At 48.9% G+C, this 12,928-nt stretch overlaps 1 protein-coding gene and 2 long non-coding RNA genes across 3 annotated transcripts in view; 2 read left to right on the top strand and 1 right to left on the bottom strand.

Moving 5' to 3' along the window:
• Window positions 1-1,718, top strand: part of LOC119318528 — a 21,574-nt gene extending 19,856 nt beyond the window's left edge. Inside the window, exon 5 of the long non-coding RNA XR_005154153.1 lies at window positions 1,081-1,718. This is a non-coding gene — a long non-coding RNA (uncharacterized LOC119318528). The remainder of the gene's footprint in view (window positions 1-1,080) is intronic.
• A 2,413-nt stretch (window positions 1,719-4,131) lies between these two features.
• LOC119318522 overlaps window positions 4,132-12,928 on the top strand; it is a 16,849-nt gene continuing 8,052 nt past the window's right edge. The window contains exon 1 of the long non-coding RNA XR_005154150.1: window positions 4,132-4,349. This is a non-coding gene — a long non-coding RNA (uncharacterized LOC119318522). The remainder of the gene's footprint in view (window positions 4,350-12,928) is intronic.
• The window catches only part of LOC119318521 (G-type lectin S-receptor-like serine/threonine-protein kinase B120), a 15,536-nt gene continuing 7,546 nt past the window's right edge, over window positions 4,939-12,928 (bottom strand). The window contains exons 2-7 of the mRNA XM_037593089.1: window positions 6,716-6,817; window positions 6,408-6,589; window positions 6,120-6,330; window positions 5,789-6,026; window positions 5,561-5,711; window positions 4,939-5,483 (exon numbers count right to left, since the gene is read on the bottom strand). Of these exons, the coding sequence (XP_037448986.1) occupies window positions 5,181-5,483; window positions 5,561-5,711; window positions 5,789-6,026; window positions 6,120-6,330; window positions 6,408-6,589; window positions 6,716-6,817 (1,187 nt within the window). The 3' untranslated portion in view covers window positions 4,939-5,180. The remainder of the gene's footprint in view (window positions 5,484-5,560; window positions 5,712-5,788; window positions 6,027-6,119; window positions 6,331-6,407; window positions 6,590-6,715; window positions 6,818-12,928) is intronic.

The following is a 12,928-nucleotide window of genomic DNA, read 5'->3' as shown; positions in this document are numbered from 1 at the left end:
TCCCACCCGCTCCAGATCGGGAACCTGGGAGAAGATGCGGAGAGGTAGGGGCCTCCCCGTCGCTCACCGGCACTCGCCGTCGGCCGCATCGATCTAGCCACCACCAGGACGCTCTAACTTCTTCCGGGGTCTCCTTTTCTTCGTCCAGATTGCGACCAGCAGCACCCCCGAGAGAGAGAGAGAGGGGGCTTGGGGAGGTTGATGACGAGGGTGGGCTAGGCCATGGCGGCAGGGAGGACGTGAGAGAGGAGGCGGAGATGGGCGGCGTGGGGCGAGGTGGGGCTTGGGGAGGAAGCGCGAGAAGAGGGAGGCGGCCGCGGGGGTCTCTAGGGTTCCTTTTACCCAGGCCACGATTGGCGAGGACGCGCTGCACACCTCGCGTACCAAAAACTGGAGAAAACTCACATGGGTCGCATGACCCCACAGCCAACGAGCCCCACCCGTCATCCTCTCTATAAGCTTACATTAATGTGAGAAAAAGCCAACGGTTGACCAGCTGCCAGCAGCCAAAAAAGTACTGTGGTGAATTCATCCTGCGGTGAAAAACGTCTCGCGCGAGGAGTGCCCCTGGAATGGCGGGTACTCTAGCATGGTTTATATGTTAGATATGTTCCAAGGATATTCAGCATTAAAAACGTACCAGCAAGTTGATCAACCACTCACCAACTTATTACAAATACCAAAAGTAGTGCATACAACACAAGCCACATTCTAATTTTGCTGTGAGACGATGTCCATGCAACAACAAAAAACTGCTCGATTTCTCATGTTAAGAGTTCTCCAAAAGTTCTTCCTATGTTTTTTTCGAAAATGAGGAAAGCCCTGGCCTCTTGATGAAAATTCTTTATTACTCAAAGTATCTTGGTCGAAAGAATACGAGTAATATAGTTGTAATTTCATAAGAACCCCGGAAGCATATTCATCCGTCGTACTTTACCTAGGATTTAATTCATGCAAATTTCTCCAAAATCTAGGGCCCTAAACTTATATTTAATTGCAATTGTTGTCACGTTGGCCTTCATGGGTTGGTGGCAAGTTTAATTAACATGGGTTGTTTTCTTTCTATGTCCTTGTTTGAAGTTATCTCGACATTCATGTATCGAGACTCCCGAGAACTTTGCCGAGAAGACCAACGTGGTGTGGGAGCCATCCAAGGATTTGAAGCACCTGAACTTGAAGTTGCTGGTGATCTGGGGGTGCGAGGATGAAGACAAGGTGACAAACTATGTAAGGCTTGTCATGGAACAAGCTGTGGGGCTGTTGATAATCAAGCTGCAGGGTGAATTGCCATGCAGGCACTGCAACGCCACCAACCTTGACAGATCCAAGGCGGAGAAAGCTAGCCGGCACCGGATTAAGGAGCGACTGGCGCATGGATCATCCTCATTTCTGGAGATAATTATCTGATATGTCAAGGAATGCTGGTAGTATCATAACGCTCACAGGCTTGCAGGAGCTAGAGCAATGACTCTGTGAGGCACATTCAGTAGTAATTTTGATTTCTAGTTATTGATAGCTTAAAAATACTTGGTTGGTGTGGACCTTCCAGTCTAGCTAAATTATGTGTGTACTGTCATCTGACCGCATGCTTTTCTCTTTCAGTTTACGGAGTAATTAATTGCCTATTTGTCCACCTAGCATATGCTGATTTGTTTGCCCTGGGATATTCAAATATTTGACTTGTTTCTTTTTTACTGGAAAAATTCCTGACTAGTCGTTGAGGCTCTCTCTTTTCAGAATGCGTCTTTGCCGCCTTGCCTGGACCCAAATTGTGGTCTTTGGGAAACATTCCAGTAATAGACTTTACTTTCTGAATTTATCACTATGACTGAATCAATGGAAGCGAAGGTGGACTGCGATGACCGTGTAGGATAAGAAAATTGTGTACCTTTTTGTTTCCATCTTATATGCTCAGAAACTCCTGCCGTATGCTCAGTTCAGCCAGGAGGGTCAGGTGTCATTCAAATTCTTGACGAGTTCTCTGCTTGGAATGTGACTGACTGAAAATGGTGCAAATTAAATGAGTTCTGCCCTTTTATATCTGACTGGAAGCCTATCACTGCAGCTTGATTCAACGTATTGTTACATTTAGCCAGAGATATATCTTCTCTCAAAGGAACACCAGAAAATTCTCCAACACGAGCATCTTACGTTGTTACATTGTTGAAAATCTTCGGTCGTCCTCCATCGTGCATAGTTGGAGTCACCATCATTCTATTGACTGTACCCCCAACTGAAGGAGCGCCAACAATATGCATGAGTTAGCTCATTGTTGCATGCACCAATGATGAATACATTCATCACCCATTAGTTCATCGATGGTTGGCACTCTTCTTTTTTCACGCCTCGAATAAATTTGCAGCTCCAGCAGGAACTTGTACCACATCAATATGCCAACCTGTGCCAGCGGAAAAGAAATCTCTGCTAATTGATTTTGGGATGATCAGAGGATTTACACTACCTATATTACATTACAGGGGAGGCAGATTTGTCTAGACTGTCCAGAGCCAACTAAAGAAACATAACTAAGCGCCCAGCTTGTATAACCTGTCAAGCAAAATTTCCTTTGCTTTCCGGAACAAATAAAGCCATCTAAGAGAGTAACAGGTGAAGCATAACAAAGTCCAAGTCCAACTCATCCAAGAGGAAGTTGTCATGAATATATATGTTTAGCTAATAACGCATGAAACTTTGTTACCAACAACAAAATGACTACCAATGACATGTGCAGTTCAGAACCAGTTGCTCTTGCAGGGGGTTTGGCAGCTGAAAACGGTGCGATAGGGAGTAATTGATACATTGTTTGGCCGGGAATTTTCGACTATATAATGTTGGCTATAGATAATGTGGCAACAAGATATAGCCATCAGTTGGCTCTATTATTGTCCTTGCCCTTGCTCTTATATGCATGTCGATTGGCTTCCACGGTTGCTTCCATGTTTCATTGTTTTTTATAATGTTTCATTGTTTTTAATAATGTTTCGTTGTTTTCCTGTATGTGGTTATGTGATTGGTAGAATGCTGATTTTAGTGTTCACCACTAGTGTCCTTTCATTCAGCGCAAGGTTTTTATGAGGCTAGTGAACTGACGTACGTGAGGTGTAATGTTCCACATTTGTAAACTTGTGTACCACATATTCCGAGAGCTCCATGAATGTATTGATTCACCGAATAATGGTACGCCAATAAAGCCAAATTGCCAATTGTGATACTCCCTCCGTCCTAAAATTCTTGTCTTAGATTTGTCTAAATACGGATGTATCAAGTCATGTTTTAGCATTATATACATTCATATCTAGACGAATTTAAGACAAGAATTTTGGGACGGAGGCAGTACGTTTTTATGTGTAGATATGCTAGACATACGTTTTTATGTTGGAGTGCGGCGATAATGACTATCATGGATTTGCAGAAGACGTGAAAGATCCAACCTCCTGTTGAAGGGTGGGTTGAAGTTGGCCCCAGATCTGGCATCGAAGAGGCTCGGAGGGCTCCTCCGACCAATGTTCCTTATCGGACTAGATCCAGCCTTCCGGGGTTGGCGGCTATCGTGGCTCGTTAACAGCACAGGGTGTGGACCAACTTTTGGTGCTCTCCTTCTCCAGTGGCGAAGGGCGTGGGTGCTTGATAGTTGTGGCAAGGGCGGTGTGTAGCAATACAACCGCTTGTATCCTCCTTTGTTTTCTGTTGCATGTATATATTTCATCTCTGTATCATTACTATTATGAATACAAGTACTGTATGCCTATGGGTGTACATCTTAAAAAAGAAAAAATGAAGGCGTAAACAGTTGTTCTATTTTTTTTCCAAAATAAAGGTTTAAACAGTTTTTTAGTGGATCTTTTTAAACAGTTGAGCAGCATGAAACAGAGCGAGTGAGCATGCAGTACAAAACTGCGTTTTCCCTTTTTTTTAAATAAGAAACAACTGCGTTTTCCTGAGAACTGCGTTTTTTTTTTGAGGAAATCCTGAGAACTGCGTGGAATGCCAGGCCCATAACCCTGGCTAGTTTGTTGGGCCGTGCTGAGCCGAATCACCAAAGAAAGCCCTTGGGCCCTGGTCCAGCTGCGCTGCGCCAGAGGATTGCCTAAAAAAATAACTTCTTCTCAAAAAAAAAAAACTGCGCGAGAGGAAGGAAGGAGCAGAACGGTGGGGGACGGAGCGCCGCATCTCCGGCCGGTGGAGGAGGAGGAGGAGAAAATATTGGCGGCTTGGCGCAACCTTCTTCCTCCTCCCCCACCCACTTACCGGCCTCACATTTGGAGCCAGTACGGGCTCGGGCGGCAAATATGGACTGGGAGCAGACCAAGACGCGGAGGCCGTCCGGGTGGAGCGAGAGCTTCTCAAAGGTGCGTGCTCTACATGCCAATTGAGCCATACAACCTATGCCCTTTGGCCTTTGTTACGGGATCTCGAGCCGAGGTGTCCTCGGTTGGTGCCCATGAGCAGTGAGCTAGAGTGGGCACAAGGTGTTTGTGAAAATGCTAGTGGCATATTTTTCAGTTTTCACAAATCAGCTTATCCTTTCAAGTTTGAATGCTCCCCTGAAAGCTTATTTCAACATATTTCAAAGAGTGGCACTACGTTAGTTGATCAATGTCTCGTTCAAGCGGCGTGTGGTATTTATCGGAAACCCAAAAAAGAGGCGACACATAACCTTGGTATTGTTAAGGGTTCACATTCTCCTACATAAGTTTCTCATTTCTGGACCGGTGGCACTTGCTTAGTTAAGGGTTATATTGTATACTTTAAGCGTTCTGGATCAGTGCTACAGGATGTCTTTTCTTCCAGGTAAGCATTGTGTATATTTTGATACAATAAGGTGACATATCCGATACCTTTGACTATTTCTTACTTCCATACTTGTACTTAAAAAATGTTCCATAGTAACCAAGACACAAATTGCATCCAAAATTAAGAAATATAGAGTCTTACTATCCTTCTTTAAGGATACAAAAAAAAAACTGCTTAACTTGCCTTCTTTTATGCATCCAAAATTCTTGGTGAGAAGGGTCTTTAATAAGAACATTTTGACCTCTCCCATTTTGCCGTAGGAGGAGTTGAAATACATTATCTATATTAAAACAAAGCTTCTACTTCTTCAATACAAATGCAGTTTCTTATCCGGTATACAATTGTAAAAAGTACATACAAATATGCAGAAATTAGACTGCTAGGTGCTAGCGTCCCTCCAGTACTGTAATGCTCATGTTATTTGCAGACTTGGCAGTATTTTCTGCTGCTCCGTCAGTACCATAGTTATCTTCTGCAAAATACATGGGCTCTTTTGGAGTTGGAAGTGATATATCTCCATTGTCCAGGAAGGACACGATTGATGACACGAGTGGCCGCGCATTTGGGCTGCCTTGAACACATAAGAGTCCGATATGGATGCACCGTGAAGTTTCATTAAGTGAGCAGCTCCCCACAATTGACGAGTCAACAAAATCCTGTGTGTTCCCATCCTTCCATAAGCTCCATGCCTGCGTCCATTCTTTACCCTTTCAAGATGCATATATTTTCTATACTTGCAGAAATTCGAACATGTCATTTTACTTACATAGGCTATAATGCTGCTGAAGTCTGCTTTTAGGTGCACAGAACTGATCTTTGAGCCACTCACAATCTCCAGTAGTAAAACTCCAAAGCTATATACATCAGACTTGACAGAAAACACTCCTTTCAAAACATATTCAGGGGACATGTAACCGCTGTTTGAACACAGAACAAAATTTTGGTCAAGCACAAGAATAATGCATAAAGATAATTCATGCAGTATATCTCTTACTATGTGCCAACGACACGGTTGGTATTTTCTTGCTGCTGATTGCCACCAAATATCCTTGCCATACCAAAATCAGATATCTTAGGGCTCATTTCGGCATCTAATAATATGTTGCTTGCTTTGAGATCCCTGTGAATTATCTTCAGCCTTGAATCCTGATGAAGATAAAGAAGTCCTCTAGCTACCCCTTTGATTATCTCGAATCTCATCGGCCAATCAAGCATTGATTTTCTTGTGGCATCTGCTACCAATAGCATCAATTGAGGGATAATATTAGCCATTCTGGTTGATTTCATTACGTACTGAAATTTGTCAAGATGTAAGCAGAACATACCAAAAAGCATGGCGTCTAGACTTTTGTTAGGTAAGTATTCATATATCAATAGTTTCTCATCTCCATGGATGCAGAAACCTAGAAGTCTAACCAAGTTTTGGTGCTGCAACTTCGCAATGAGTATTACTTCATTTCTGAACTCCATTACCCCCTGGCCAGAACCCTTACTAAGCCTTTTCACAGCAATTTTTGTACCATCTTCTAATGTCCCCTGAGCACTTGATACTTTTAGTTCAAACAAGAGGGAAACACTGTTATGTTGCTCTATAAGAGAAAATTTCACGTTACCTTGTAAACATTGCCAAAACCTCCATGTCCAAGCATGTTGGAGTTAGAAAAATTGTTTGTTGCAAGTACAATTTCTTTGAAGCTTATAAAAGGATACTTTAAGTTTCCATCGTGAAGTTCAACAGAAGTGCTCGAAGTTCCTGACATCACCTTCTTCCAATTTTTCTTGTTTTTTTGTTTGCCTACCAGGAACATTGATTGCAGACATTATAATAAAGGGACATAGCACATAGAAATATGGAATAACATTGCCCTGCGCAAACATGCTTGGGGGAAATATACGAGAAAAATATGGAACTGTGTTCTACCTCCCAAGTTGCAGATCCAAACAAGCCACGCACATATGACTATGAGCAAACTTGACACGACTGGCAGTGTAATTTTTAAAACAACGCTCTTCTGCTTTTTATCTGCCAAAATTCAATCTGTAAGAAAACATAATTTAAAGATTTGCTAAATAGTTAGTTTCACAAGCCAAATATTTCTTACAAGTATGAACTACATGCACATTGTTTCAATTCTCAAGCAATCTATTTCTCACATGAACAATTGCATCACGAGTATGGTAACATTTGGGACATACAAAATGTCTGCTTGATACTTAACATTAAAACGCGCACAACATGTTTTGTTGAACTGGATTGAGTGGTTGTCATGCCCTATTTTTTTATACACTATAATTAGATGGCATATACAACTTATGCCAGACGCGAAGGTTTCCTTCTATAGGTATGTATAGACATGGATTCTGTGAACTTGTAGGAGCAACTACATTTTCTATTAATAGGAAATATACCCTCTGTTCCTAAATATAAGACGTTTTGGCAGTTTAAATTGAACTGCCACAACGTCTTATATTTATCAACAGTGGTATTAGATTGTACACCAAATTCAAGTCCAATGAAATAGGACTCGAACCAGGGTTGTGGGACTGTACACTGAAGATGTGTTCGGGAATCCTCTGCTCCTCCGCCAGAGAGCGGAGCGGGCGGAGCACCCCTTTCGCCGCTCGCTGAAATTGAACTGCATGCCACTCCGCTCCGCGGCAGAGTTACAGAGCGGAGTGATTCCGAACGGCCCCTGACTCTCCCGCCAATATGAGCTAGGCTCACTTCCTATACATTGGCTGAGATTGGATATATATACACTCTGGAATAACTGTGTTGGCGGCTGGCAAAATGTTTCTGGACACCTCAATGTTTGAAACATGTATTAGAAGCTGTTCATTAATAAATGTTTCAGATGGAAGTGCTTTACATGCTAACTAACTTTATAAACATGATCTGGAATATTGTGAACCACCGCATGCTCATATTTTCATGCTGCATCCAGTGGCTCCTAATCTGGACCCTCCAACTGAATAAGCTATTGTCTTTTCGTATAAAAAAGATTGTAGTGATTCACACACTGCATATATGTTACACCAAACTGTTCTATCATAATGGCATTATTAAGTCTTTACCCTCTAATATTTGCCCGCCACTACTAACTTAAACCTATCTTGTACTCACATTGTACATAGAACTCTAGAGAATATTACTGGAGCTCCACTGGGCCCGCAAATAGAGGAGTATATCTAACAGCACAAGCAGAGAAACAGAAACAGTAAACTGTACCACTCAATGCATTAACCCGGATATAGAGGGTTTCCCCTTTGTCCAACGAGCTTCTCCATGTCGATCAAATCTTTGGTCCATAATAGGCACCTAGTTTCAACCCCATTGATAGCATCAGTGCTCATATTGGTGTAAGTAAAGGCCGTGCAGGAGCAGTTGCTGGTGCATTCTGCTATGCATTCATCTAAGCTTCTATTCGTGACATACAAGAACTGGCTGGGAACCTTCATGGTTGACATATTTAAGAAGCCATCCCCTTGACCACATGTAAGTGCTTCCATTCGGTGACATCCCTGTGAAAACCTGCTGGCTGTCCAGTCTTGTTTGTTGTTTGGCTCAAAGCCATCAAGACACTTGCATGTCACAATAGGCTGCGTGTTGTCGCAGTAACCAAATTACCGAAAAAGGCTCACGCCCCGCTTTATAGATAAAGCCAATGCCAAAGCCAACATCCACAAGGTTCACACCACCAAGGTTCACACACACACACAGTCCAGGAACAAACAAGCATCAAGGGTTAGTGCTGAGGGCACAGCTCAACAAGCCCAACACACACACAAAAAGCGGCACACACGCCGGGAGAGAGACGCCTCTAGTCGGGCTCCGGGGGAGGCGGCGGGAGCGGCGGAGCCAGGCGGAAGGCCAACGAACGAAGGTCGGAGAGGAGTCTGTCGATGGCATCCCGGTCCGGAGGGCGGCTAAGCGGCCGCCAGAGCTGCAAGTAACCACACATTTTGAAGATGGAGTCAGTCGCACGTCGAAGAGGCACCTTCTGAATGACAAGCTTATTGCGAACCGTCCACAACGTCCAAGCCAGCACCCCAACGCACAACCATCTAATATGTCTGTAGCGTGAAGGGGAGGCCTGGATTTCCGCAAGCAAGTCGGGGAAGTTGTTATTACACCACTGTCCCCCAACCGTTTCGCGAAAACACGCCCATAGGAACTGTGCCGTGCAACAGGAGAAGAAGATGTGATTGGCATCCTCCGCCGTGTCACATAGGGGGCACATCCCATCCCCAGGCCCATGGCGCTTGAGGACCTCCACGCCGGACGGTAGGCGGCCGCGGATCCATTGCCACAAGAAGATCCGGATCTTAAGTGGGAGGCGGATGTCCCAGATAAGGCCGAATGGCTCCGGGGCAACTGATGGGGCAATAGCCGCGTAAAGGGACTTGGTGGAGAAGCGGCCTGAGGAATCCAGACGCCAGGAGATGGCATCCGGAGAGTCAGCCACGTCCATAGGCAACAGGGCGATGTCCTGGAGGAGGACATCCCAAGCAGCCACCTCGGCAGGGCCAAAAGGACGACGAAACGCGAGGCGCCCTAAGTCAATAAGGGCCGCCTCGACCGAGACCCGAGGGTCAACTACAATGTCGAAGAGGATGGGGAACCGGGCGGCCAGGGGGGAGTCCCCTAGCCACCTATCAAGCCAAAACAAGGTCGAGGCGCCAGAGCCCACCGAGATGGAGGTGCCTATCCTCAGGACTGGAAGCAGCTGGACGACTGCCTGCCAAAACTGGGAACCGCCCGAGCGCTGGCAGAACGCCAGAGGCTGGCCACGCAGGTACTTGTTCCGAATGATAGTCAACCAAAGGCCTCCCTCCCCATTGGCAATGCGCCATAGCCAGCGGGTGAGGAGGGCGATGTTCATGCGCCGAGAGGACAAAATCCCAAGGCCACCCTGGTCTTTGGGTTTGCAGATGTCTGGCCAGTTGACCATGTGATATTTCTGTCTGCCTGCCTCGCCAGCCCAGAAAAATCTGGCCTGGTACTTGGCGATCTCCTGATGAAGGGTTTCATGAAGGCTGTAAAAGCTCATGAGGAACCACAGAAGGCTGGCAAGCGACGAGTTGATAAGGATCACACGTGCCGCCTTCGACAGCCAACGCCCTTTCCAGGGCTCAACTCGGTGCTGCATACGGGTCACCGTGGGGCGGAGGTCCGCCACGGTGAGGCGCGAGTCGCTAATGGGGATCCCCAGATAGGTCGTGGGAAAAGATCCCAGCCGGCAGTTAAGCCGATCGGCAATGGACTGAGCGTCCTCATCGGGGTAGCCGAGCACCATCACTTCGCTCTTGTCAAAGTTGATGGTCAGGCCCGACATTTGCTGGAAGCACAGAAGGAGGAACTTCAGGTTGGAAATCTCGAGGGCGGATCCCTCCGTCATAATAATGGTGTCATCCGCGTATTGGAGAAGGGTCACCCCTCCCCCTCCAACAAGGTGCGGGACCAAGCCTCGAATATGCCCCGCAGCCGTGGCCTTAACTAGGATGGCGGCCAGGGCATCGACAACCATGTTGAACAAGAACGGCGAGAAGGGGTCCCCCTGCCGAACCCCACAAAGGGTAGGGAAGAAGGGTCCAATCTCGCCGTTGATGTTCACCGCAGTCCGGCCGCAGGAGACGAGCTGCATGACGCAGGTCACCCACCGATCGTCAAAGCCCTTGCGAAGCAGGACTTCCCTCAGGAACGGCCAGTGGACCGTGTCATAGGCTTTGTGGAAGTCCAGCTTAAGGAAGACCGCCCTGTGGCGCTTCAGACGAACCTCGTGGAGCACTTCGTGGAACACCAACACCCCATCCAGGATAAATCGGCCTTGAATGAAGGCGGATTGGTTCGGGTGGGTAATAATGCCCGCAAGGAGGGTCACCCTATTGGCGTACCCCTTCGCCAGAATCCTAAAGATCACATTAATAACTGTGATGGGGCGGAACTGGCGGATATCGGCGGCACCCGGGACCTTGGGGATGAGGGTCACCACACCATAGTTAAGGCGCCCCAAATCCATGGTACCAGAGTAGAATTCCTCAAAGAGAGCCATGACCTCATGCTTGATGGCAGGCCAGAACGTCTTGAAGAAAGCTACAGGTAAACCATCAGGTCCCGGGGCCGAGGAGGGGTTCATCCCCCTAATGGCAGCGAGGACCTCGTCCTCACTGAAAGGAGCAACCAAGGCCGCATTGGTTGCAGCCGAGACTCCAAGCGCCCCCGACCAAATGTCGGGGGCAAGGCTAGCCCCACCACGCGGGGTGGGGGTAAATAAGGCCCTATAGAAGCCATCCACATGGAGGCGGATGGCCGCGGGCTGCACTAACTGCGCATCTCCATCCCACAGGCAGTGGATGGAGTTGCGACGGCGCCGGCCGTTCGCAACCGCCTGGAAGTAGGCGGTGTTTGCGTCGCCCTGAAGCACCCATCTCTGGGTGCCCCGTAGGCGCCAGTAGGCCTCCTCGTCCGTGTAGATGAGGGATAGCTGGTCCTCTAGGTCGTAGCGCAGCAGCCACTCATCCGAGGAGAGCCCGGTCGAGTCCGCGCGCGCATCCAAGGCTTGAATCGCCACAAGGATGGAATTCTTGCGCTCTCTCAGGTCCCGGCCAAGATTAGCCCCCCAACCCTTCATGAACTGGCGGGCTAACTTGGCACAAAAGTGCCAAGTATCGACCGCGGACATGGCGCGATGGGGTGCCGACCTGGCGAAGATCCAGCGGGCGACGACGGCCTCCCGGAAGCCCGCCTGGTTGAGCCAGAAGCTCTCGAACCGGAACCGCGGCGGGGAGGGAGGGCGCTCGTCAACCGTGGAGAGGAGAAGGGGGACATGGTCGGAACCAATCCGGGTGACCGCCCGGAGCGATGCCAGGGGGCATCGCAATTCCCACTCCGGGGAAACTAGGACACGATCCAGCACGTATTGTGTCGGAATAGTTTGCCGGTTGGTCCAAGTAAACCTGGCACCAGTCCGGTCAAGCTCACGGAGCCCCAGCTCCGCAATCCAATCGTTGAAAAGCTGCATCCGGGGGAAATTAACCCGGGAATTATTCTTCTCGTCCGGCGAACGGATGAGGTTGAAGTCGCCCCCCACCAAAACAGGATGTGGGGAGTTGGAGATCTTCAGCTGCAACTCGGCAAGGAAGGCCGGGGAGCGGCGGTGGTCAGCCGGACCGTAGACCGCAATGACCTCCCATTTGAAGTTCAAAGCCCGCTCGAAGATCTCCATGCTAACGAAAAACTCCCCTCTATCCATGCCGCCCACCTCGAAAGTGGCATCCTTAACCCCAAGAAGGATGCCACCCGAGTGGCCTGAGGTCCCGCTAGAAGGGAGCCAGTGCCACGCGAAGAGGTGGGGGCTCAGATGTTCCAGCTCCTGTAGGGTGAACTCGACTCTAAGGGTTTCTTGGATGGCAATGATGTCAATATGTTCGTCCCGGATGTACTCGATGAGCTGGCGGCGACGGCCGTCATGGCCGAAGCCGCGGAGGTTCCAGAAAAGGGCCCTCATCTAAACCCCCATCGGGGGGCTGCTTGACCCCAAGACACGAGAGGCGCTTTGCGCGCGAAGGGCGGCCGTGCGAGACCGAGTGCGACCACGGATGATCCCGTCGGCCACCAGAGGGGTCGGAGCTGGAGGCCGAAGCAGGCGGGCACGAGACTCGGCCAGCTTGCCGTCGAGGATCTCCCGGGCCCTGATGGCCTCAATCTGATCTAAAGGGGGCCCAACCTCCCCCCTGAAGACAATGGCCGAGTCGTTGGCCACCTTAGCAAGGTGGCCAAGGGGAGCGGCCTCGAGAGCAGAAAAGGAGCAACGAGAAGAACTGGGAGGGACGGGATCCACACCTGACTCAAGGTTCCGCACCGCGGCGCGGAGCTCCGCCCGCTCGGCGACGGAAGGAGCAGGAGAGTCGCCCGGCCGTGACGCCTCCAGGCGGGCGCTGCGGCGGGAGGACGTCACCGGCGTGGAGGAGGACCGGGGTCTCCTGGTGTACGCCACCGTCGGAGGGGGGTGCGCGGAGGCCGGGGAGGCGACGTCCACCGTCAGCGAGGTGGCCGGGGAAGCCGGCGAGGCGGGGGTGAGGCAGGCCGGCCCCAACGCGGGGAGGGGGGCGGGTGACCCCAGGGACTCCCCCA

The sequence above is a fragment of the Triticum dicoccoides genome, chromosome 6A, assembly GCF_002162155.2.
Source record: "Triticum dicoccoides isolate Atlit2015 ecotype Zavitan chromosome 6A, WEW_v2.0, whole genome shotgun sequence".
Classification (NCBI taxonomy): Eukaryota; Viridiplantae; Streptophyta; class Magnoliopsida; order Poales; family Poaceae; genus Triticum; species Triticum dicoccoides.
Note: the sequence above shows the minus strand (reverse complement) of the source record. Positions and strands in the feature narration are given on the sequence as shown.